Below are 27326 nucleotides of genomic sequence, written 5' to 3'. Positions count from 1 at the left end.
GAACCCTCTGACCAGGAGAGGGCAGCATCCTCACACTGAGAAGGAGAAATCCTGTGGGGTGAAGGACTGGAACACTCTGACCAGAAGGGGCAGCATCCTCACACAGAGGAAGAGAAATCCTGTGGGGTGAAGAAGTGCGAGAAACTGAACAGGAGAGGGCAGAATCCGCACACAGAGGAAGAGAAATCCTGGGGGGCGGGGGGGGGGGGGGGGGGGTGAAGGACCAGGGCACTCTGACCAGGAGAGGGCAGCATCCTCACACTGAGAACGAGAAATCCTTTGGGGTGAAGGACTGGTACTCTCTGACTAGGAGGGGGCAGAATTCTTACATTGAGGAATAGAAATCCTGGGGGAGAAGGACCGGGACCCACTGACCAGGAGAGGGCAGCATCCTCATACTGAGAAGGAGAAATCCTGTGCGGTGGAGGACTGGAACCCTCTGACCAGGAGGGGGCAGCATCCTCACACAGAGGTAGAGAAATCCTGAGGGGTGAAGGACCGGGACCCTCTGACCAGGAGGGGGCAGCATCCTCACACAAAGGAAGAAGAATCCTGGGGGGGTCAAGGACAGGGGCCCTCTGACCAGGAGAGGGCAGCATCCTCACACAGAGGAAGAGAAATCCTGGGGGGTGAAGGATCGGGACCCTCCGACCAGTAGGCGGCAGCATCAACACAGAGGAAGCGAAATCCTCGAGGGATGAAGGACCGGAACCCTAAGACCAGGAGGGGGCAGAATCCTCACACAGAGGAAGAGAAATCATGGGGGGTGAAGGACCGGGACCCTCTGACCAGGAGGGGGCAGCATCCGCACACAAAGGATGAGAAATCCTGAAGGACCGGCACGCTCTGACCAGGAGGGGGCAGCATCCTCACACAGAGCAAGACGAATCCTGGGGGGTGAAGAACCAGGACTGTCCGACCAGTAGGGTACAACATCGACACAGAGGTAGAGAAATCCTGGAGGGATGAGGGACCGGAACCCTCTGACCAGGAGAGGGCAGCATCCTCACACTGAGAAGGAGAAATCCTGAGGGGTGAAGAAGCCAGAAAAAACCGACCATGAGCGGGCAGCATCCTCACACAGAGGAGAAATCCTGTGGGATGAAGGACTGGGATCCTCTGACCAGAAGGGGGCAGCATCCTCACACTGAGAAGGAGAAATCCCGAGGGGTGTCGGACCAGGTCCCTCTGACCAAGAGGGGGCAGCATCGACACAGAGGAAGAGGAATCGTGGGCGTTTAAGAACCAGATGATCTGACCAGGAGGGGGCAGCATCCTCACACAGAGAAAGAGGAATCCTGGGGGGTAAAGGACTGGGACCCTCTGACCAGGAGGGGGCAGCATCCCCGCACAGAGAAAAAGGAATCCTGGGGGCAACAAGACCAAGTCTTCCTGCATTTTACGCACAGCCCTCCCAGCAGCCTCCTCTTCTCCTCTCCACAGAACGCATTATTAGTAAACCCCTCCCCTTACAGTCATGTGACCTCAGACCATGTGACTTCCTGTCCTCAGACCTCCTAGAAGCCCCTCCATTCCAGCATCTACCCCGGTGGAGGTACGGTAGGGTTGTGAGACCTTCTGGCATCAGCAGGTTGTATGATGGGTCCTCATGAAGGAGCCGGCGCCCCCTGGTGGATGATGAGAGTCTCTCCCTGAAGTTACCAGCTGTAACCCTTTCACTGCCTGAGAGGTGACATGTGCTCCTCACACAGCAGTGGGGGACAATTAGGAGTTTAAGGGTTAATCACTGTAACCCTGCACTGGCCACTGAGTCCTATAGGAGCTGTGAGGAAGGGGCCCACTGAGGGATCTCCAACAGACGGCAGCTCAGGGGCTTTCTGCAGTGACAGGAAGAAGGCGGCACGTTGTCATCTGTAGGTCGGTGTGAGTCTCCCACACAGGGAAGCGCCATCTATGGAGAGCAGCGCCATTGTTTATTACATTCACTGCAAGTCAGAAGTTGTAGAAGAGGAGAAAAACCTGCGGAACATCCGGAGCGAACGCAGAAATGGTAGGGAGCAACACGGAGGATCCGTCGGTGAGCAACATAACTCTATCCACCATCTAGACCATAGAAGACGTGTGTGATGTCACCGGTCACTATTATGTCACTACTGTCACCACTATCTGATGTCACCGGTCACTATTCTGTCACTACTGTCCCCACTATCTGATGTCACCGGTCACTATTCTGTCACTACTGTCACCACTATCTGATGTCACCGGTTACTATTATGTCACTACTGTCACCACTATCTTATGTCACCGGTCACTATTCTGTCACTACTGGCACCACTATCTGATGTCACCGGTCACTATTCTGTCACTACTATCTGATGTCACCGGTCACTATTCTGTCACTACTATCTGATGTCACCGGTCACTATTCTGTCACTACTGTCCCCACTATCTGATGTCACCGCTCACTATTATGTCACCACTGTCACCACTATCTTATGTCACCGCTCACTATTATGTCACCACTGTCACCACTATCTTATGTCACCGGTCACTATTATGTCACTACTGTCACCACTATCTGATGTCACCGGTCACTATTATGTCACTACCGTCACCACTATCTGATGTCACCGGTCACTATTCTGTCACTACTGTCCCCACTATCTGATGTCACCGCTCACTATTATGTCACCACTGTCACCACTATCTTATGTCACCGCTCACTATTATGTCACCACTGTCACCACTATCTTATGTCACCGGTCACTATTATGTCACTACTGTCACCACTATCTGATGTCACCGGTCACTATTCTGTCACTACCGTCACCACTATCTGATGTCACCGGTCACTATTCTGTCACTACCGTCACCACTATCTGATGTCACCGGTCACTATTCTGTCACTACCGTCACCACTATCTGATGTCACCGGTCACTATTCTGTCACTACCGTCACCACTATCTGATGTCACCGGTCACTATTCTGTCACTACCGTCACCACTATCTGATGTCACCGGTCACTATTCTGTCACTACTGTCCCCACTATCTGATGTCACCGGTCACTATTCTGTCACTACCGTCACCACTATCTGATGTCACCGGTCACTATTCTGTCACTACTGTCACCACTATCTGATGTCACCGGTCACTATTCTGTCACTACTGTCACCACTATCTGATGTCACCTGTCACTATTTTGTCACTACCGTCACCACTATCTGGTGTAACCGGTCACTATTCTGTCACTACCGTCACCACTATCTGATGTCACCGGTCACTATTCTGTCACTACTGTCACCACTATCTGATGTCACCTGTCACTATTCTGTCACTACTGTCACCACTATCTTATGTCACCGGTCACTATTCTGTCACTACTGTCACCACTATCTGATGTCACCGGTCACTATTCTGTTTGACACATGTGGATGAGGTGGGTGATTCGACATATTTTGTCTGGAGCTTGTCGTCCGGGAACGAACCCTACTTGGTCCTTACCTATTGTGGGAGGACAGCTCGGTAGCGTGCGGGTTGGCGGCAATCAGAGACGGAAAACCAGCGGCTGTAGTCCAAAAGCAGGCGTGACCTGCGTTTATTTTATAATAGAAAACAAAAGTCCAGCCTTAGCTTCAGGCAAACAAAAACTATAGTCCAAATATACAGCTCTCAGGCCGTCCCGGCCAGACCAGGTCGCTCTTGGTAAGTGCAGCGCACGGCAGGGCTCCTGTCTCCAGCCGGTCACACAGGCTGCCCGGGTTCAGAAGCCATCTTAGTTCCCCCTGTGTCTGTGCATCTGCTACTTTTTATATGCCCCATTCTGGCTCAGTCTCAGCCCCTGGGCTGATTGACCTCGCCCACACCCTGTAGTGGAGGAGGTGGAATGGATGGCCCCACTACCAACCTGACATCCATTCCAATAAAAAACAGGACCGGATTTTTAAAGAGCAGATCTCCAGCAACTGCTTGCTGGAGACCACATTACACTCCTGGTTTTCCCACATCCCAATAGCGGGACGTGACCCTCCTCCAGTCCCCTTATGCGTAATACCGGAACCGAGGGGCGACGTTGCGACCATCCACCACTACGCCCCTCAGTACCTCACATACCCTCCCCCTCTGCTCGAACCCATAGGGGCGAACACTTTTACTACTCAAGCAGTGGGTTCGGGACAACGCATCGGCATTTCCTTGTAGCTTGCCAGCCCTGTGCGCTACATCAAATTTAAAGTTTTGTAAAGTAAGGAACCACCTCGTCACCCGAGCGTTTCGCTCTTTGGCCTGACTCATCCAGGTGAGAGGGGAGTGGTCTGTCACCAATCTGAAATGTTGTCCAAGCAGATAGTACCGTAGGGACTCTAAAGCCCACTTTATCGCCAGACACTCTCGTTCACAATGCTATAATTTCTCTCTGCGGGGGTAAGTTTCCTACTAATATAGGTGTCTGGGTGCTCCTCGCCTCTAACCGCTTGGGAAACGACAGCCCCCACACCTACATCAGACGCATCTGTCTGTACTACAAATGTTTTGCTGAAGTCGGGAGTAATTAAGACCGGCTCTCTACACAGGGCTGTCTTTAACTTTCGAAATGCCTGCTCGGGCTCGTTATTCCACTTGATCATGATGGAACTTTTTCCTTTTGTTAGCTCTGTCAAGGGCGCTGCTATGGTGACGAAGTTAGGGATGAACCTACCGTAGTAGCCTACAATCCCTAGAAACGCCCTCACCTGTTTCTTGGTCAATGGTTTGGGCCAGTTTTGGATGGCCTCTACCTTATTAATTTGGGGCTTAATAACTCCTCGTCCTATTATGTACCCCAAATAACGTGCTTCTTCCACTCCTAACGTACACTTCTTGGGGTTTGCCGTTAACCCTGCATCCCTGAGGGAATTAACTACTGCCTGTACTTTTGTCCAGTGATTTTCCCAGTCGTTGCTAAATATAATGATGTCATCCAGCTAGGCAGAGGCATACCGAAGGTGAGGTCTCAGGATGCTATCCATCATTCTTTGGAACGTAGTCGGTGCCCCATGTAGCCCAAAAGGTAGGCAGACAAACTGGAAGAGTCCCTCATTAGCCTTTAGAAAATATCAGTGCTCCCCTTCTACAAAAATTTTTACTAAGAACTGGCAGGAGGAGAAGGGGTCTGCCTGGGTCTGCCTGGGTCTGCCGCCCCCCCCCCCCCCCCTGCTGTTGCGGGCAGATGCGGGCATCACACTGTCTCTTCTGCATGAACTGCTCTTTTACTTTCTATCAGCACTGCTGAAGTTACTCCTCTGCAGTGCTGTGTGCTTTCCACCAATATTGCCTGAGTTAACCCTTCTCCATGCTCTCAGCCAAGCTGCAGGGCTATTTAACCTGAGCTGGGAAACTTGCTCCTTGCCCGAAAATCAGTGGTGTTTGTTTCCTGTTCTCAGCCAGCTATTCTGGTCTTGGGCTACTGTGTACCGACCCTTGAACCTGTTTGCAGGACTTGCCTGCCTTGATCCTTAGACTTGTAACCCGGATTTTGATTATATACCGCCTTCTCCGACATAAGGTCCATATCTAGACTCTGCGCTTTGTCCTGTTTCGTGGTGCGTTTCACCAGTGTCGCCGACCAACAGCCAACTACACCGGGACTACTCCAACCATCGGGTGTTGCAAAGACCAAATATAAAATACAAGGGCAGATTGGGGTTTGGTGGTGGATGTGTCCATAGAAGGCCAGAGAGCTTTGTTACACAACCATATTATTATGTGGTGTAAGGCCCCGATTCCTGCAGAGCTCAAGCGCTTCTTGTTTGTGCATAATTTTAGCACAGTTTTTGTTGATAATAAGTTTTACAGAAAAAGGTCTGAATGCCCTCCGACGTAGAAAAGTGGGTGCAGAGGTCAGCAAACAGTAAAATATTGTGAAAGCGATCGGGGACTGTAGGGGATCACCTGGCGACAGACGTTATTTACTCTTTAATGTGATGAACATGGATACGTGTGATGACCTCCCTTGTTGTGGACCTGGGCAGTGATTAAGGCTCAGAAGCCTGTGCGCCCGGTCTATAATGCGATCGTATCTGGTACCTGTAATAGGTCTTATGTTTTACTGGGGTTGTGTTAGAAGGGGTTTCACTGTAATTCTCTGCAGAGTATGGAGTGGCAGGCAGTGAAGGGGTTAATGCTGAGATTTCCTCTCAGCGCTCCCCTCAGCCTTTTCCTCCTCAGCAGCGCCCATTACAGGCTCTGAGAGAGCTGCTGTAGATGGTGGACTGCTGGATGATGATGGCAGCGCAGGGAGGGAATCCTCCAGCAGAGGGGAATCCCTCACAGCCTACAATTCTGTGGAGTTTACTAGAGGAGGCTGTTTCCCTGTCTGCTCTCTGTCTGCCGGCGCCATGTTGGATTTCCCTGCTGGCAGGGAAGAACTTTGTGAGCTTCAGAGGGCTCTTCTTCTTACCTCTGACCATCACAAGTGGTGCCAGCGATGTCAGGAGATGTTAGGCAGGTCCTGTTGTGTGAATCCCAGGTTTCCACTGCCTGTAGTGCTGATTACATGCTGTTAGGTCTGGCAGAGAAGAGCTAAGCATCCTCTAACATCAGTCACTGCCCCCCCCCCCCCCCCCAATTATTACTTTACTTGCCCGTTGTTGAACCCGCTCCAGCTGTGTCATGTCTTTCTTGAGTCAATACTATAGACTATATTCCATGTGTGAATATTATCTATAGTATTGACTCAAGAAGGACATGTCAGAGCTTGAGCGACTTGTAAAGAGGAAGAACAATCCTCTCCTCATGTGTCCGTAGACCTATTTTGATGCACCCCATTATCCTATTTGCCTTGACAGCAGCTGCCTGACACTTGTTGCTCTAGTTACGTTTACAGTTATCTAAATTCCCCAAGTCCTTCCCTAAGCCATAAACTTCATATGTTTCTTTACAAGTTATTTTGGTGGCTTTTTTATACAGATGTTTTTTTAGAATTTTTTTTTTCAATTGCAGAAATAGACAAGAAAACTCGCATGTACGTTGCAGACATCTATATTGTGCTCTAAAACACTGCAGCGCTTGAGAAAAAACACAGTAAAAAGCAGCTCTGAACTTGGAGAAGAGTCAGTGGGGCGGTCGCTGCCGACTTCTCCCTGCCTGGGTCGCTTATCAGTCCAATTGATCCGGGTGAGGAGAACCCTGTCGGGATTTTGTGTTGCCTGTAGTTCATAAAACTCACAAAACAGCTTCTCTTTAATATCATCTTAAAGGTGTTTTCCCATGAATTGCTTCATTACCCCTGTGTGCTTCCTGGTTGCTGCTGACCAGGACATGTGACTGCTGCAGCCAATCACTGCCCACAGCAGAGACCTTTTATAGCCAGTGATTGGCTGCGGCAGTCACATGTCCTGGTCAGCAGCAACCAGGAAGGACACGGGTTGTGAAGCATTTTTAAGCAATGGAAAAAAACACGAATGTTTCCCCTTATTATCACCAGTAAATTTATAATGTTTTTTTTACATTGTTTCATATTCTTTCTATTTAGGACCCTACATGACTGATTCATCAAAGATGGAGAAGGACAGAAACAAGATGGCTGAAAGTGTATTAAATCTCACCCTAGAGATACTCTTCCAGCTTACTGGGGAGGTGAGAGATTCTGATGATGTCACAATACATCATTCTTATCTGTGGTAATTACAGATGATGTCACTAGATGGGGGAGAGATTCTGATGATGTCACATCATTCTCATCTATGGTAATAACAGATGATGTCACTAGAGGGGGGAGAGATTCTGATGATGCCTGATTACATCATTCTTATCTATGGTAATAACAGATGATGTCACTGGAGAGGTGATGGACTCTGGAAATGTCTGTAGTGATATTTATTAATGTCTCCCCATATATAGGATTACACAGTAGTGAAGAAGACCTCTAGTGATGGCTGTCTGGGCCCTGTGTGTGATGGATGGGGAAGATCCCTGAGCCCAATTATGGCTCCCCCACCTCACCCCCCGATACATGAGGACATCAATGTGCAGAAGATTCTTGAACTCACCAACAAGATGATTGAGCTGCTGACTAGAGAGGTGACGCTGCAGGGAATGCTGGGACATTATACAGTAACAGCACTGGAGGCTTCTGGGTAATGACTGTATATTGTGTTGTCAGGTTCCTATAAGGTGTCAGGATGTCGCTGTCTATTTCTCCATGGAGGAGTGGGAGTATTTAGAAGGACACAAGGATCTGTACAAGGAGGCCATGATGGAGACCCGCCAGCCGTTCCCATCACCAGGTAATGGACGTATTTAGCAGGATTGTAGCTGGGGGAGTGGGGCATGTGCCCCTGGTGCTTGTAGGGAGGAAGGTGCTGGGCAGGCAGGACACTGTGCTAGTTGGATTAGTGAAGCCACTAACTACACAGTTGTTTATTAAAGTCAGTGTATAATCAGTAGGCCTACATATCAGCAATACACTTTTAATCGCTGATATGTAAGCATCCCGGTCCTACAGTGATGTTAGTCAGCGACTGCACGGCGGACGGCTGCTGTATCAAGCGGTAGCAAGAGAATGTGGCTACAGAAGATCTCTGCTCCACCAGCCCGACTGCTACAGTATCAGGCGGCGGTGCAGGGCTGGAGAGGTGCCTTGGCCCATGCTGTCCTAGACCCCCAAACTATCACCACCAGCTCTTTCTTTGCATTTAGTGCTTTCAGGCCCGGAGGAGGAGGGATCCGGCATCACCGGTAAGAGCTGCTAGGTTGTATCTACAGAGTGCAGCATGCCTTCATTGTGAAGCATGTGTAGTGGGGGTAGTGGGACTGTCCAGCGCAGTGAGAGAGAGCTAGGGTGATGACAGGTAGGTGCGGGAAGGAGGGGGGTGGGGAGAAAGTGACGCTGCGTCAGGAGTGAGAAGATTGTCCTATAGGAAGATCTTGTGCTTGATTGTCTTTCCTTCCCCCACCCTTTCTTTCAATGAGCAGTACTTCATACTGTACTATTATATTATTACTAGTACAGGGGGAAGGAAGGGGGTTATATTTGTTCTTTTTGGGGCAGCTGCTCCAATTATACATGGTAGTACTGGATGCACCAGGGGTGTCTATTATGCAGTTTTTGGTATTATTACCCTCATTTAGTGCTTGTATTTTACTCTATAGGGCATATTAATAAAATTATGTTTTACTGCTACATTTAGTGATTTACCAGCATTATTATTTGCTGTGACTTACTGAAAAATGTAAGCAACATAATGAGTTACCATCCATTATTAATTACTAGTGGGAGAGGCTCAGCAAGCAAGATTCAGATGTGGGGCTGCACAACGCTTTTACCCTGGGTGCAGGAAACCCAGCTACGCCTCTGGTATTGACCATATTTTTAGACTATTAGACACACTTGACTATAGTATACACCCCGGCCTCAGACAAAAGAAAATAGGAAAAAAATGTTTTATACTAATGTCACTAACTTCTCCAGAGTAGTGTCAGGGTTTGGTGTTGTAGGGTAGACAGGGGGTTAATATTTTATTATAATAGTAATATAATCTACAATAATAAAGGTGATGGGAGGGGAACAACAGAACGCCCGTCGGAATGAGCCCTATGTAGTTCTCCGGCACTGATGAAGTGCCCACATGGATCTTCTCTTTGGATGGCGGTCCTATGTTTGTAGCCAGAAGTTCTAATAAATGCTTGTTTTTATCCTCAGTGATGCTGGAGGACCACAAACTGGTATATATCCTCCTGCACACTTGTACGCTCACTCCTGCCATCTCTGTGCACTGGGAGTTCACTGTGACACTGGACACCTGCATTCCTGACCTATTGTAGCAGTGATGTCCTCTGTCTACTTACTCTGCATTCACTTGTACATCATCTCTCAGTGGTAGCCCCCTCCCCAGTAATGCTTCAGCTCCAATAACTGCACATTATTACACAGCATGGCCTCCTCCTATGACTTGTATGCTCTGTCTATAAGGTCAGCCTCGTATCAGTGTCGCAGATTGCCTGTGTGCCGGGGATGGAGACGGGATTCAGCAGACTGAGGAAAGAGGAATAAGAAGGATGTAGAGAAGACTGCAGTGCAGGCTAGGATCAGTCACTCAAGGGTTACTCAGAGTGACAGCTCTCCGCTGGGGTCTACGAGGGGGGGACAAGTTATCACTGTTCTGCGATGGCTGTACGTTGGACAGGGAAGGGGGAGACCATTCAGATTACTTCACAACCTCTTTCCTGGTTGCTGCTTACCAGGACATGTGACTGCTGCAGCCAATCACTGCCCACAGCAGAGACCTTTTATAGCCAGTGATTGGCTGCAGCAGTCACATGTCCTGGTCAGCAGCAACCAGGAAAGACACAGGGGTTGTGAAGCAATTATAAGTAATAAGAAAACACTTATAAATGTTTCCTCTTATTATCTCAAAAGACAGTTATAATGTCTTTTTTGTGATTTTTTTTTTTTTTTTTTTTTTTTTTTACACCGGTTCATATTCTTTCCATTTAGGACCCTACATGACTGATTCATCAAAGATGGAGAAGGACAGAAACAAGATGGCAAAAAGTGTATTAAATCTCACCCTAGAGATACTCTTTCAGCTCACTAGGGAGGTGAGAGATTCTGATGATGTCACATTATATCATACTTATCTATGGTAATAACAGATGATGTCACTGGGGAGGTGGGAGATTCTGATGATGTCACATTACATCATTCTATCTATGGTAATAACATGATGTCACTGGAGGGGGGAGAGATTCTGATGATGTAACATTACATCATTCTTATCTATGGTAATAACAGATGATGTCACTGGAGAGGTGATGGACTCTGGAAATGTCTGTAGTGATATTTATTAATGTCTCCCCATACACAGGATTACACAGTAGTGAAGAAGACATCTAGTGATAACTGTCGGGCCCCTGTGTGTGATGGATGGGGAAGACCTCTGAGCCCAACCAAGCGGCCCCCACCTCACCCCCTGATACGTGAGGACATCAATGTACAGAAGATTCTAGAACTCACCAACAAGATGATTGAGCTGCTGACTGGAGAGGTGATGCTGCAGGGAATGCTGGGACATTATACAGTAACAGCACTGGAGGCTTCTGGGTGATGACTGTATATTGTGTTGTCAGGTTCCTATAAGGTGTCAGGATGCCGCTGTCTATTTCACCATGGAGGAGTGGGAGTATTTAGAAGGACACAAGGATCTGTTCAAGGTCATTATGATGGAGACCCACCAGCCGCTCCCATCACCAGGTAATGGATGTATTTAGCAGGATTGTAGCTGGGAGGGAGGAAGGTGCTGGGCAGGCAGAAAACTGAGCTAGTTGTATTAGTAGAGCCACTCACTTCACGGTTGTTGATTAAAGTCAGTGTATAATCAGAAGGCCTACAGATCAGCAATACTCAATTACTAATAGCTGACATGTAAGCATCCCGGTCCTACAGTGATGCTAGTCAGCGACTGCCCGGCGGACGGCTGCTGTATCAAGCGTTAGCTAGAGAATGCGGCTGCAGAAGATCTCTGCTCCACCAGCCCTACTGCTACAGTATCAGGCGGCGGTGCAGGGCTGGAGAGGAGCCGTGGCCCATGCTGCCCCCGAACCCCAAACTATCCCCACCAGCCCCTCCTCCACTTTGCATTTACTGCTTGCAGGCCCGGAGGAGGAGGGATCCGGCATCACCGGTAAGAGGTTGTGGCTACAGAGTGCAGCATGCCTTCATTGTGCTGTTATGAGTCAAACGATGAGTGCTGCTATGTGTCAAACGACGGTGCTGGATAATGGGAATGGAGAACGGAGAGGGACTGTTAGATACTAAGGTCAGGACCTGAGAATGGGATGGTGAGGCAATGGAAAGAAAAAATGAATTTTGTGAAAGTATGGATGTAAAAAGTGTGGCACTGGTGATAATAATGCTTGGTAGGATATTGGTATGGTATTTAGGAGGTGTATGGAATGAATTATGATGTGGTGTTATGATTAGAGATGAGCAAGCACCAAAATGCTCTGGTGCTCGTTACTCAAGTCAAACTTTTTCGTAATGCTCAAGAGCTCGTTTCAAATAACGAACCACATTGAAGTCAATGGGACTCTCGAACATTTTTGAAGGTGACCCATGCTCCTCATGGGGAAGGTTGTGCGAATCGCCTGAAAACATCAGAAAGTGATGGAAACAGAAAAGCATAGGGAACAGCAGGGGCAGCATGTATGGATGCATCTTAGGCTCTCAGGTCACACTATTAAGCCAAATTGTGGGCAAGAGCCTGGCGATCAACCCCCTAACAATTTAGTTGGGACAGACCATAATCAGCAAGGCACACATGCTGGCACACCTTAGCTAAGCACCACACTAGGTGCAACAAAGGCCAATCACTGCCTGCGGGTGACACCACTGCCTCTTCTCCTGTGTTACATTCTGGCATTGCTGTCCACTCCCCACCAAGACGCAGGCACGAGGATGCGTCCACAGCGTACTGAAAATTTTTCCCAGCGCTGCATCCATCTGTCCACATCCCAGACAGGGTAAGGTGCACCCCTTCGCGTACTTTGCCGAAGGGAGCTTCACGACGCCGTAGGACGGTCCAACGCCGCCCCTGCACGGAGCGGCATATGAAAGAGGAGCGGCCCTTTCCTCTCGTCCTGGGGGTTCAGGTCCACCCGCCTTTGTCCTGGAGTACTGGCGGAGAGCTAGTGGTCTTGACCTATTTTCTCAAAGTGCCGAGAAGGAGTGGGGATGCGCACACTTGAGTCAATGCACCGTAGCCGCCCTTCTGACGACTTTCTTTGGGACACAGCCACGGAGTCCCTGGGTCCCCACTCTGCCGATCTGCCCGCGGTAGCTGGCGGGTGGCCGTCCGATGTGGGCACCTCCTCCAAGCGTCCGGGTACACAACGACGCCTCGGCCAGTTGAGGAAGTGGTGCAAATAGAAAAAAATATATATCTCCACGAGGGGCTTGTTAACCAGTGCCCCGGGGAAGGACAACATGAACCGTTAGGAAATTAGTGGCCAAAGATGGTTTCCGCGAAGACTATAGGCAAAGCCCTGAAACATGTCCCAAGACTATAGTCGAACCCCTAAAACATGTGGACCAAGACTATAGGCGAACCCCTGAAACGTGTACCAAGACTATAGGCGAACCCCTGAAACATTTGTGTACCAAGAGTATAGGCGAACCCCAGAAACAATTGCTTTACCAAGAGTATAGGCGAACCCCTGAAACATCAGTGTACCAAGCGTATAGGCGAACCCCGGAAAAATTTGTGTACCAAGAGTATAGGTGTACCTCTGAAAAAGTTGTTTACCCAGAGTGCAGGTGAAACCCTGAAAAAATTTTTTAAAATAGAGTTCATACTTGCTTAATTTGCTAACTGAACCTGTAGGCAGCCCTCCGTAAAAAATTAGTTTTTACAGAGCATGCTGACATGCTGGTTTAGCAGGAGGAGGAAGAAAATCAGAAAAGGATAGTTCAAGCTACTTCTTCCCTTTTTTGGAGGAATAGAGGGTGCATGGTTCTCCAGTTCCAGCTTAAAGATACTTTATATTATGCTGCTTTCCACTGGTGGAGAAGAAAGGTCAGGGGAAATCCAGGCCTTGTTCATCCTAATGAGTGTAGACCTGTCGGTGCTGTCAGTTGACAGGCGGCTACGCTTATCCGTGATAATTCCCCCAGCAGCACTACACACCCTCTGTGATAAGACGCTAGCGGCAGGGCAGGCCAGCACCTCCAATGCGTACAGTGCAAGTTTGTGTCATGTGTCAAGCTTTGACACCCAATAGTTGTATGGAACAGAGGGATTACAGAGGACGTTGGTAAGATCGGCTATGTACTCCCACACCATCTTTTTACAGTGTTCCCTCCTACTCAGCCTAGACTGGGGAATGGTGACACAGTCTGGCTGGGGAGCCATAAAACTGACAAAGGCCTAGGAGAGTGTCCCCCTTCCTGCGCTAGACATGCTGCCTGATCCCTGCGTCTTCCCTGCTAGTTGTCCCAATGAACTACGTTCTCTACCGCTAGCATTGTCAGATGGGAACTTTAGTATCAGCTTTTCCACCAGGGCCTTGTGGTATTGCATCACTCTCGTACTCCTTTCCTCTTCGGGAATGAGAGTGGAAAGGTTCTCCTTATACCGTGGGTCGAGAAGGGTTAGCAGTAATCTGTGTTGGCAAGAATGCGTCTAACGCGAGGGTCACGGGAAAGGCAGCTTAACATGGAGTCAGCCATGTGTGCCATGTGAGTCCAGTATGCAACACATCGCTTTCTTCACTAGGAGGATGACTCTCAGTCTCCTTCTCCTCCTCCTCTTCAGCCCATACACGCTGAACAGATGTGAAGGAAGTAGCATGGGTACCCTCTGCAGTGTGGGCAGCAATCTCTTCCCACTTCTCCTCCTCCAATACGTGCTGAGAAACAGATATGCGGGTGGTCTGGCTAGACCACCCTCATATCACCCGATTGAACATGTGCGCCAGGCATGGCACATATGTTAGTCTGCCAAGCTGCACAGCCACCACAAGGTTACGGCCATTATCACACACGACCATGCCTGGTTGGAGGTTCAACGGCAAAAGCCACACATCTGTCTGCTAGGTCAAACCCTGTAACAGCTCTTGGGAGGTGTGCCTCTTGTCACCAAGCTGAGTAGTTTCAGCACGGCCTGTTGACGCTTCCCCATAGCAGTGCTGCAGCGCCTCGAGCTACTGACTGAAGGAGACGTGCTCACAGATGGTGAAGACGGGACACATGGAGAGGTGGAGGAGGAGGAGCAGAGCAGAGGGGGTATGGAGGAGGTGGCAAAATAAGCCAGAGAAACCATGACCGAGGTAGGACCCGCAATCTTCGGTGTGGGTAGCACGTGAGCGGACCCATCGTCAGACTCGGTCCCAGCCCCCACCAGGTTAACCCAATGTGCCGTCAGGGAGATGTTATGTCTCAGCCCGCCAGCACTTGTCCATGTGTTGGTGGTTAAGTGGTCCTTCCCAGTAACCGCGTTGGTGAGGACACGGTTTATATTCCGTGACAAATGCTGGTGTAGGGCCGGGACGGCGCAGCGGGAAAAATATTGGTAACTAGGGACCGAGTAGCGAGGGACGGCCGCCACCATGAGGTTGCGGAAAGCCTCCGTTTCTACCAGCCTATATGGCAGCATCTCCAGGATCAGTAGTTTGTAGATATACACGTTTAGCGATTGTGCATGCGGGTGGGTGGCCGCATATTTCCGCTTGCGCTCTAATGCTTGGGTTATGGACATATGGACAGCTGAACGCTGCGAAGGAACACATTAGTGGAGGCAGCGGAGGACCGTGGAGGTGAAGGGGTGGGTGCAGGCTGGGAGATGCTCTTGCCTGCGTTCTGGGAGGGGGATTGCATCTCTGTGGCAGGATGTAACATAGGGGAAGAGGCCTACAGTGTGACCCGCAGGCGGTGAATGGCCTTCATTACACCTCATCGGGTGCTTAGCCATTATATGCCTGCGCATGCTGGTGGTGATCAGGCTGGTAGTGGTGGCTCCCCTGCTGATCTTGGTGCAGCACAGGTTGCCCACCACTGTTCGTCGGTTGTCCGCGCTCTCATTGAAAAACCTCCAGACCTTCGAACACCTAGCCCTCTGCACGGGAGCTTGCCACGAGGAGGTGTTGTGGGGAAGAGTTGGGGGATTACTTGCTGTGGCCCTGCTTCTCCCTCTGGCCACCCCACTGCCTCTTCCAACCTGTTTTGGTGCTGCACTTGCCTCCCCCTCTGAAGCGCTGTCTTCAGTAGGCTTTCCAACTCAGGTGGGGTCAGTCACTTCATCATCCACAAGCTCTTCCTCTGAATCCTCAGTCTGCTCCTTCCTCAGATTTACTGCCCTAACAACAACCTCACTGACAGACAACTGTGTCTCATCATCATCAGCCACAAATAGCTCTTGAGACACTACTTGGGAGTCCCCACCCTCATCATCCTGAGTCTGTGAAGGGTCCAAATTTTGGGCATCGGTCACGACAAACTTCTCAGGTGGCTGATGAACCATCTTTTCCGACTCAGGGCAGGGACCCGAGAACAGTTCCTGGGAGTATGACTGTTCTGAATCTCTCCTTTTCCCAGAGTAACCAGGTTGGGAGGAAGGAGGATCAGCCTGAGGATTTAGAGGTCCAGTCCCTTGGCTAGCGTGAGTGGACTGCATGTAACTAACTGGGTGTTATTACTGGACGCGTTATCCGTTATTTACGTCATGACCTGATCGCACTGTTGTGCTTTTAATAATGATCTACCATGCGGACCTGCAAAATGTTAAATGAAGCATAGATGCGCTCTACTAATCCTTCAGCAGCAGGCACTGTTTCACCCCACCCGGGACCTCGGCCTCTGCCCACACCCTCATTCGAACGCTCACATCCTTGACCTCGCCCCCTAGCCCTAGTCTTTATCATATTGTACAATGCACTTGGTCAAAATGCAACTCAAACTGCGAGTTATTTTGCGTACACGTATATACCAAAATATACACCGTAAACGGTAGTAGCATGCTGTTGTTAGATAGCGTGGATTGACAGGACGCACACAGGGGTATATAGCGTATGCTTAAAGCCCCCCAAAAAATAAAAAAATGATAGGAGTTTTGTTACTTCCTATCTACTCTCTGTACACCACTAGCAGTATACTGGATAAAACCGGTAACAGTATGCAGTATACAACTGGGATGCTTGAGAATACTTTGTGCGCACTGCTGCTCCCAGCCAGCCAAACTGCTGATGCACACAATGAGAGGAGTTGTACTCCTAGAAAGGACTGTTGGGTTCTTGGAGCAAGGATCCCTGCCTAATCACAACCTCTACCCTACGCTATCGTTTTCCCTGAATTCCAGCAGGTCTGTCCCTCAGCTAATGCAGCATGCGTGTTAGGCGAGCCTCAGGTGACCTCCCACACCCATCCTATCTAAATCAGTAAATAGATAGTCCCATGACAGGCTATCCAATGCCTATTCTATATCGAGTGCTAGAAGAAGCAGTGGTGAATTCTGGGATTGTGCGATGTGGACAAGGTTCAGAATTATTCTAACATTATCAGGGGCTTGTCGTGCAGGTATAAAACCCACCATGGTCCTTGTGGATCACGGAGGGAAGATATTTATTTATCCAGTTGGCAAAAATACTAGTAAAATTTTATAATCCAGGTTTTAGAGGGAAATGGGGTGGTAATTCTTTGGGGTGGTGTGGTCCTTATTGGGTTTAGGAATTACTATTATATGAGCATCTAAGAACTCCTCAGGTATATGTTTTCCTAATAAGAGGTCATTGTACAGATGAACCAGGGGGTCGATAAGGGACTCTGCAAACTTTTTATAGTAGAGGGCAGTCAGCCCATCAGGCCTTGGGGCTTTGCCTAGCTTTAGGTTTTTTTATGGTTTCTTCTACCTCCTCCACCCCAATGGTTTGGATTAAATCAATTGTTGATTTGGGTCTAGTTGCGGTAGGGAGATCTCGTCCAAGAAGGACTGTGATGCTAGTGGGTGCCTCTGTGGTTTATATTTATAGACGGAGCTATAGAAATCTCGAAATGTCTGTGCAATTGTGTGGGTATTTGAGGTGTAGTTCCCGTTGTTGGATCGGATAGAGTAAACTGTGAGTCTCTCTCTTTGCCTAAGCTTTGTGGCTAACAGCTTATCGGGTTTATTAGCCAGTCAGTAGTAACAGGCTTTCGTCCACTGGAGGGCCCTCTCAACCTGGTCTGTGTAGAGGAGATTCAACTAAAGCTTAACATCTCTTATTTCTTTAATCAGGGCTAAACTGGAGAGCTGTTGGTTCGCTCGCTCCAGGATGTCCAACCACGCTCCAGGTTTACTATGTTCCCAGTTCTCTCTAGCTTAATGTGTGACGCGATATTAATGATCTGTCCCCTCATGTATTCTTTATGTGCTAACCAGACCCAAACCGGTTGTGAGTTGGGGATGACATTCGTATCTAAGTAGGTTTTGAGTTGGTCATTAATTTAGGAATAAGACACTGGATTTTTTAAAAGAGGTTCATTAAGTCTCCATCTTACAGAGTGTGAGTGTGTGAAAGTTGATCCAGGAAGTGCAATATAACTATATCATGGTCCGACCAGACACATGGGATATTTCTGGCCTGAACCAGTGCCGGCAGAATCAAAGGGGATACGAGGATCTAATCTATGCGTGAGTAAGGCTTGGGCAGAGAGAAGGTGTAATTCCTTCTTGCTCCATGATTCTCCCTCCACACATCCGCTATTGCCAAATCCACCAGTGCGGCCCTCAATGAGACTCGCTGAGCTGGACATAGTCTATCAAGACCCGAGTAAGAACAATCCATAGAGAGGGACCGCACCATATTGAAATCTCCTATCCAATAAATGTGGGTATCTGGAATGTTTCGGAGTTTATTGGCTACCATGGAAAAGAGTTTATGTGAATTTGTGGTAGGAGCGTAGGAGTTAACTATTGTTACTTTATTATCATAGAGAGAGCCCTGCAGAATAAGGAATCTGCCCTATGGATCAGCTTCCATATGGGTGACGATCAGGAGGAGAAAGTTATAATGAGGATAGTAACCCTCTGGTGTTTCTTAGGGGCTGTTGAGGAATATATTTTAGAGTACTGGGGGTGAGGAGGAGAAGTGAGTCTCCTGTAGGCAAATAATGTCTGGTTTAAATTTCAAATATTGGGCCAGAGCTTTGCGTCTTTGTAGAGGCACATTAAACCCCTTAACTTTATGAGATAGGATAACTACCATTTTGCTGATTGTTTATTATTATATCTCAGTTCTTGGATGAGAGTCTCCATGGTTTCTACCCATTCGAGGCCTAGAAGGCCCTGATCTAGGAATTACAGCCCTTCCACAGGGAGCTTGTCTAGAAGATCCTACATATCGTAGGAGATAGACATAGTGCTTACATGTGGATATTACCTTAGATAAAAACACATAGCTGGGAAAACTTACAACTAACAGAAACATAGCCACAATGTATTGGGCTTGTAAACGCAGAGTGGTCCAGACGTCAGGCGCGTTCCCCATAATATGTGAGACACCCACCACGTCCAGGGACTTTTCAGAATAGCACTTGAACAGCTAATCGCCCAGGGTGGCCCCCAGTGATAAGGAATGTCTTGAAATGTCTCTTGGGGGGTCAGAGAGATGCTTTGTAAAGACTAGTAGATGAATAAAGTCCAAAATTACAGCCCCCTCCATGTAATTCCCCACCCCAGGTGATGCTGTGTTACATATGGAAGAGTACCGTATAGTCCCGTAGTTGAATGGAGCTCCACATCACTGGGAGGGCCGATCTTGGCATGGAGATACAGTCATTGACCAGGTTCTCATTGGCCGCTGGCCTCTGGGTGTCACGACATTCGGAGAATCGAGGGGAATTCTTTCTTCCACCAAAGCACATCTTCCTTCTTCCAGGATTCAGAAATAATATATTTGCTGGATGATCTTCACGTTCAATGTGAAGGGGAAGTTCCATCTATAATGGATATTCGCTCTTTGTAAAACTTGAGTGAGAGGTCTCAGACTTCTTCTTTTAGCCAGAGTGATTGGGGCAATTACCGCATAGATCTGGACAGACCTCGGAAGCCCCAGGAGCACTGTCAGATTTTTTGCAGCTGCTGGTATCTGGTCGCTCATCGCGCCATAATGGAGTTTGAGGACAATGTCTCTTGGCAGATTTGGGTTGTTAAGTGTGGCCAGGGCACGGTGGATACGGATGATACGTAAGCTTTCTTAAAGGGGTTCTGACATGAAAAAAAAAAAATTGTACTCACCTTGCCTGGCCCGATCGCCAGGCATGTCCCCTCCAGCCGGCATCTTCTTCTGTGCCTTTAAAGCAGAGCAGGAGCGATCAGAAAGACCGCTTCCGGCTCTGGTCCGTCCGTCAGGCACTTCCGAGGTCAACGGACGGACCGCCACAGCAAGCACGTCACAAGCAGTGCTTGCTGTGGGCGGCCCGTCCGTCCTGGCTGAACTCCGGAGTGCTGAGCATGCGCAGTGGAGACGCGGCCCGTCCTGACTCCTGTCAGAGGGCACCTCTCCACTGCGCATGCGCGTGATCCCGGAGCGGCGCGGCTGCTGGAGGAAGAAGACTGCCTGCCGGGAGGCATACTAGCACTTTCTGCTTAGGTTAAGCAGCGCTGCTGATTAGAGCCACCTGATTGGCTCTTCGGCACCACGTGACTGCACAGCGTGCACCAATCAGGTGGCTCTAGTCAGGCTGCTTAACCTAAGCAGAAAGTGCTAATATGCTGCCGGGAGATGACCCCCCGATGTCAACAACAACAGGAGAACAGGTAAGTATAAGATTTTTATGCTTTAGCAGCCATTAACCCATGGGTTCCCTGGGTCCATTAGGCAGACCAGGGAACAATGGCTGCTAAAGCATAAAAACATTATTCGTGTCTGAACCCCTTTAAGAGACTTGTGTTAGCAGCGCAGAGAACAAATTAGTTGCAACTTCATGGATGTTAGTGATAGCCTCTGGCATACCTCTGATTCGGATATTGGCCCGTCTACTTCAGTCTTCCAGATCCTCACATTTCAATTCTAAAGCTTCTATCCGCTCAGAGTAATCTTCACCCCAGCTCGTTCCTCATCCAGGGCATCTACTATGTCAACTGTCTTGTGTTTCAGATCCGTAGTACGTTGTCCTAGATCATGTATCTGGCCGTTGATATTGCATAGTGTAGATGGTAATTCTGCTTTAAAGAGATGTTGAATACGAAGAAAAAGCGCTGTAACTAGAGATGAGCGAGTATACTCGCTAAGGGCAATTGCTCGAGCGAGCATTGCCCTTAGCGAGTATCTCCCCGCTCGAGAGAAAAGGTTCGGGTGCAGGCGCGGGGGAGCTGTAAATTGCGGCAGTCAGCGGGGGGGGGGGGGGGGGAGGGGGGCGGGGGGGGGGAAAGAGAGATCTCCCCTCCGTTCCTCCCCGCTCTCCCCCGCAGCTCCCTGCTCGCTGCCGGCACCCGAACCTTGTCTCTCGAGCGGACAGGTACTCGCTAAGTGCAATGCTCGCTTGAGCAATTGCCCTTAGCGAGTATGCTCGCTCATCACTAGCCGTAACGGAGTCTTCTGATGTTGATAGTGGGAGGACAGATAGGTCTCCTAGCGGTGGAGATGTTGGGTTGTCCATATGTGGAGTCTGAACCTGTGACCTCTCCAGTTCGGATGGGCTGGGTCGGGGGCTTGAGAATAGTTCTGGGAGTATGCTCTGGGATGTAAAAGGTCATGATTTATTCTGTTTGCTGTTTTTCTTTGTCTTAATGACAGACTTCAATCCGGCTTTCAATGAAATATCCAGGATGGGGGTGGAGCACAGGTCACGAGTGAAGAAGAAACATCGTGCCCGTGTATGTAGCCTTCCAGCTTAGTGGGGGTCCTAGTGGGTCTGCTGCATATAACTAGAAATAGGAAATTGAATTGGCCAGCAGTACGGGGGCCTGAGCAGATTCCGCTGGTTGTGGTTCTTTGCAAAAATCGCTGTGCATGAACTGTAGAATATATATGTACTATCAGAGCCTGCCACTAGGTGGCGGCAGCATCCCGGTAGAAAGGATTTTTGAATGCAGTATCGAGATCTGCCACTAGATGTCATCAGTGCTATGGGGGGATGTTGAATGGAGATGCAGTTTCATGTTTCGCCACAAGATGATAGCAGTATCTTGGAAGGAGATATTGTGATGTGTCTGACAGTCCCCTTGGTCTGGAGCGGGGGACGGGCTGACTGCTTCTGAGGTCAGTTTTTGACCTGCCTCCTTTTTCTTTCCCCCCTTTCCTTCTCTTCAGCTCTTTTCTCCCTATCCTTTTGCTTTATTTCTGTGTTGGGCTTAGGTGGGAGCGGTGGGGAATCGGCAACACTCACCCCCTCAGGCATGGTGATTGAACACTGCAGCTGAGCTCCACCTGTGCTGTGCTGCCCTCTGCTGGTGTGTCTGAGCTTGCCGTTTGTCCGGTGGGCTCACAGGACAAGCCGTGGACACGGCCTCTAGGCTGGTTGACTGGGCAGCAAAAACCCAGGCTGCGGCTTCAGACCCGTCACTAGGCTCCAAGTCCCCTCCGGCCCCCGATCTTCAGGGGAGTGATTGAATTAGGCCTGATGTATCTTCCCATTCAGCTGGAGTATAAACTACATATGGATGACCTGTGATACAGTAATAGGTGATAACACATGATGGGCATTTACGGCACGGACATGAAACACACCTATGTGAGCGGGAACTACTATTCATTATATGATGTCTATACTGATGAGGGAGAAATGGTTTTCCAGCTCCGGTACTAAGGGTCCTTTTACACTGACCAACTCTAGATCTGATGTAACCAGCGCTGATCGGTAGGCAGGTCAGTCGCTGCTGGTTTACTTTTAGTTTTACACGGGCCAAGAATCGCTGCTATGGGAACGAATGATCTTTAGCATGATGGCTGATGCACATGGGCCAGCTGGTCATCTCCTCGGTAATATGGAGGGAGGTAAAGCTGAAAAGCGAGTGTCACTAGTATGTCCGCTCAGGGATGTCTGGGCCATGTAAAAGAGATTTAAGGAACCATTAATTCCTATTAGACTCATCAAGCTGCTGTGTGCTAACACAATACCGAAGATGGAGGCAAAGACCCCGATAACAGAATCCAGAATGTGGAGACATAGACCCAAAGAACAGAGGATTCTTTAGAGGATGTAAGTCTAGTGCTGGATGTCAGGGATGTCGCTCACCAGAGACTTGGCAGGAAGACACCGAGGTGCTGATCATCATGAAGATCCCACTCAGACAACCACTATTTCCCATCTGACTTCTATCCATCTATTTCATAGACCGCACTTAGATCCTTTATAGCCAATTAGACTATTAACATGAATGTGTTTTTTATGTGGTTCACAGCATGTCCTATTCTGGTTTGATTCACGGACCAGAATCAGACATGCAATGTCTGCTGCCTGCCAGCATGGGGCAGCACACAGTCCATATTTGCCCATGTGATGTCCAATGGGAGTTCTCAGCACAACTCGCACTCAGCCATCTGAATATGGCCGACCAGATAAATCATATTTCAGGTGTCACATCTTATCTCCCAGCTGCAAGTGAATGCGGTTTCTTAGAATCCCACTCCCTTACATTGTACTGTAGATTATACAATCCCGCAGTGTGTGATCTCACCGTAATACTCTTGCAGTTGCCATAAATGTGCACAATTGGACAACAGATTCCGAGTAGTTTCATCCTAATATAACGTCTGAGCCGATTATAAGGGGGTTGGAGATAAAGTAACGGCTTACAGATGTGTTTTCTAATGGCTCCAAAGAGTTTGTTCAGAATCAGGAAGAGTCTAATGGCCGGACCGCCATCAGGGCAGGATAAATGGTTACAGAGGCCCCCGCTGACCGCTGGCTGCTGCCTGCCTGTCAATAAAGATATCAATATGTCCTGAGCCAAGTCAGTGATTGCACATGACTGCTGCGTTAGAGGATTCTGCTGCCGGCACCCCGTCAATTGCTTTCAGGGAAGGGCTTTAAATATAAGCCCTTCCCTAAAAACCCAGTAAAAGTGGTTAAAAAAACAAAAAAAAATACATACTTACCTCCCTTCAGCTGCCGTGGCTCAGCTGCATCTTCTCCTCGCTGTCCCCGGCTCTCTAGTGCTGATCTATCAGCAGGCCAGGATTTAAAATCCCTTCCCTGCAATCAATTGACGGAAGGGAGGGGGGGGGGGGGGGAGGGCACCAGCACAATCCTTTACCGAATCAAGTGTGACAGCTGCGGTAGAGAATTGAAGAATTCCTCTGCTGCATCTGTCACAGATGTGGACGATGTAGCAGCGGGGAATTATTTTTACTAGCGGGGATGAAGGAAAAATCTGCCGCATGCGGCAGATGTGTTCTCCATCCTTGCGGGGGTCACGGCAGCCGCAGATAGGTAGGTATATTTCTTATTTTTTACACTAAAAGTTTTCTTTTTCAGGGAGGGGCTTATGTGTAAAGCCCTTCCCTGAAAAAGAATGCAGGGGTGCCGGCAGCAGTCGCAGCTCCACTGAAAACAATGCATGGACCTGCATTCACGAGTGTTTTTGCACGTACATAGTCACGCACTGATGTGCGCACAAAAACACGCTCGTGTGAAGCAACCCGCAGGGTGGAAACACTCGGTGCAGTTGGCCACACAAAATACTGGCATAATTACATGGCGACTGGCTGCAGTCGGTGGGCACGGTCTGCTTGTGTGTGACCGGCCAGAATGTGTCTTTTCATCCATGTTTATTTTTTTAACAGGAAACAGAGCCCCAGAACCAACCTTAATACATAAATACAATACCAGAACCAAGGTCATAACATAATTACAACACCAAAACCAAGCTTGGTGATGTACATACATACAATACCAGAACCAAGCTTGGTACGTAAATACAGCAACTGAGCCAAGCTGTGTATATGTAAACAGAACCAGGAACTGTATTTCCCCTTTATGACCAGTTTCAGACGAGCGCATTAAGGGCACAGTTTACAGATGTATCGCAGCCTGACTGCAGGTCTACAGACCCGAACTTGCGGCATGACTGGGAACTATGAAGTGTATAGGCTGCAGGAAGAAGCAGGGGCATACAAAGAACTCTTGGGGACCTGGAGCAAATCTCAGACCCCCCCCCCCTGGAATAAATTAAAAATTATGTAATATATTATTTTCTTCCTGTTTTCTTGCAGCCAAACTTACTTCTCCTCCCTCTTCCCATTAAGCTGCTGCTGCAACCACTAGTTGACATTTCAGTGCCCCTCCCCCTCCCTTTACATCCAATAATTTGCCCATTGTGGTCTTACTTGATGTAATATTGCCCCCTGCTATGGCCTCAATTAGTAATGTGACTCGCTCTAAGGCTTCAATCAATAATATGACCCCCACTCTGTGGCCTCAGTTAGTATTGTGACCTCCTATGCTCCCAATCAGTGGCATAACTAGAGTCTTATGGGACTCAGAATAAACTTTAAACACCAAAAGGTATCAGCTTCATCATCCTCCAATGTCCCCCAAACAGACCCCATGTTCCATTGCCCCATTATCCTCCATTGTGCGCTCGCTCTCTCCGGCTCACAACGGGACCTCACTTCTTTCCCCCCTGTGCGGTCAGTCAAACTACAGTGAACGCTGGAGCCGGGGAGGGAGGTCACTCTGTCAGCCTATGAGAGAGCGGGACATGACAGTACCGTGAGTAAGACTGTCAGCACTAGTACTTGCAGGAGTCCCCGTACCTTTGAGAGCAGCGGCAAACATGGTGACCGTAAACCTTGGCCTGGAAGGAACATGCCTCCCTGCCCTGTCCTGCCCTGGTCTGATGTGACAGCATATCGCATTATTGAATGCACTAAGCTGCTTTACAGATGAGCAGTTCTATATTTGCTGCACACCGTGTGTTACTGACATCCGGCTTCATGGGAGATTTCTTTATGGAAAAACAGAAACTGATGTTGGTGCAGAAATGGCCGAACTCCATCTGTATGGAATATACTATTCCTGTAGCTACCGAGGACAGGAGCCCGGGTCTTGTGGAGGACTCTGTTGCAAATTACTCTTCATGACCCTTATCAGATCCTCAGATCCCCTATATTGATGGAAACCACAATTAGCTACTTTTAAGTCCCAATTCACATCTGTAGTTTTTGATGATTTGTTCTTCACTGACAATCACTTGGTGTTTAAGTGAGCTGCAAACCAAGTGACTTCGAAAGTTGAGCGATTCTCACTCAGTTTCTCTGTCAGGATCCGTGTTTACATGGGCAGACAGTCATCCATAATGGCTCTCTTCAGTGATTGCTCTAGCAGCTGTCAGCCTGTGTAAAAGCACCCATTGATGATGATTACCTTTTTCTACATGACTTGTTATTTGTATAGAAATGTTATAAAATATCAGCATCATTTTTAAAGTCTATAGTATTAAAGAATAATCGGCTTTATTCTTGGCAGATGACGGTACCGGGAGCTCAGAGAGACATCTGATATCTGCAGATTGTAAAGCAGAGGATTGCGGTATCACACAAGATACATATGAAGAACCTGCCATTATCCCAGATATCTCCTCAGCCCTTCACAGCAAAGATCCATCATCTGATCCTCTTATACAGGTCCCATCTTCTGATTCATCACAGACTGATGAGCAGAATAGATGTCACAGGAGGGGAGAAGATCATGGAGCTCACACAGGGGAGAAGGCATATTCATGTTCAGAATGTGGGAAATGTTTTGCTCACAAAACACATTACCTGCAACATCAAGAATTTCACACAGGAGAGAAGCCATTTTCTTGTTCAGAATGTGGGAAATGTTTTACATGGAAATCAAACCTTGTTAATCATCAGAGAACTCACAGAGTAGAGAAGCCATTTTCATGTTCAAAATGTGAGAAATGTTTTGCAGCAAAATCAGCCCTTGTTACACATAAAAGAATTCACACAGGAGAAAAGCCATTTTCTTGTTCAGAATGTGAGAAATGTTTTGCAGCGAAATCAGTCCTTGTTATACATAAGAGAATTCACACAGGAGAAAAGCCATTTTCTTGTTCAGAATGTAGGAAATGTTTTGCAGCGAAATCAGTCCTTCTTACACATAAGAGAATTCACACAGGAGAAAAGCCATTTTTTTGTTCAGAATGTGGGAAATGTTTTACAATGAAAAAGCACCTTGTTAAACACCAGCGAATTCACACAGTAGAGAAGCCATTTTCTTGTTCAGAATGTGGGAAATGTTTTGCAGCGAAATCAGCCCTTGTTAAACACCGGCGAACTCATACTGGAGAGAAGACATTTGGATGTTCAAAATGTGGGAAATGTTATACAGAGAAATCACATCTCTTGCAACATCAAAGAATTCACACAGGAGAAAAGCCATTTTCTTGTTCAGAATGTGGGAAATGTTTTGCAGTGAAATCAGCCCTTGTTACACATAAAAGAATTCACACAGGAGAAAAGCCATTTTCTTGTTCAGAATGTGGGAAATATTTTGCAGCAAAATCAGACCTTGGCAAACACCAGAGATGTTTTGCTCACAAAATACATTTCCTGCGACATCAAGAATTTCACACAGAAGGGAAGCCATTTTCTTGTTCAGAATGTGAGAAATGTTTTGCAGCGAAATCAGACCTTGTTAATGATCAGAGAACTCACACAGGAGAGAAGCCATTTTCATGTTCAAAATGTGAGAAATGTTTTGCAGCGAAATCAGCCCTTGATACACACCAGAAAAGTCACACAGGAGAGAAGCCATTTTCTTGTTCAGAATGTAGGAAATGTTTTACACAGAAATCAGGCCTTGTTACACATAGGAGAATTCACACAGGAGAGAAGCCATTTTCTTGTTCAGAATGTGGGAAATGTTTTGCAGCGAAATCAGTCCTTGTTACACACCAGCGAACTCAT

General features: G+C 48.2%; 1 protein-coding gene across 2 annotated transcripts in view; it reads left to right on the top strand.

Annotated features, from left to right (window-relative positions):
* The first annotated feature begins 8104 nt into the window (after nucleotides 1-8104).
* LOC136627328 (zinc finger protein 585A-like) overlaps nucleotides 8105-27326 on the top strand; it is a 20741-nt gene continuing 1519 nt past the window's right edge. The window contains exons 1-5 of one of the 2 annotated variants that reach the window (XM_066602343.1): nucleotides 8105-8224; nucleotides 10435-10538; nucleotides 10805-10984; nucleotides 11067-11190; nucleotides 25879-27326. The exon at nucleotides 25879-27326 is cut by the window's right edge and continues 1519 nt beyond it. In XM_066602343.1, the coding sequence (XP_066458440.1) occupies nucleotides 8140-8224; nucleotides 10435-10538; nucleotides 10805-10984; nucleotides 11067-11190; nucleotides 25879-27326 (1941 nt within the window). In that variant the 5' untranslated portion in view covers nucleotides 8105-8139. The remainder of the gene's footprint in view (nucleotides 8225-10434; nucleotides 10539-10804; nucleotides 10985-11066; nucleotides 11191-25878) is intronic. The other variant, XM_066602344.1, reaches the window with a different exon arrangement.

Source organism: Eleutherodactylus coqui, chromosome 5 (assembly GCF_035609145.1).
Source record: "Eleutherodactylus coqui strain aEleCoq1 chromosome 5, aEleCoq1.hap1, whole genome shotgun sequence".
NCBI classification, from domain to species: Eukaryota; Metazoa; Chordata; class Amphibia; order Anura; family Eleutherodactylidae; genus Eleutherodactylus; species Eleutherodactylus coqui.
The sequence above is the reverse complement of the archived record's forward strand: the minus strand, read 5'-3'. Positions and strand labels throughout refer to the sequence as shown.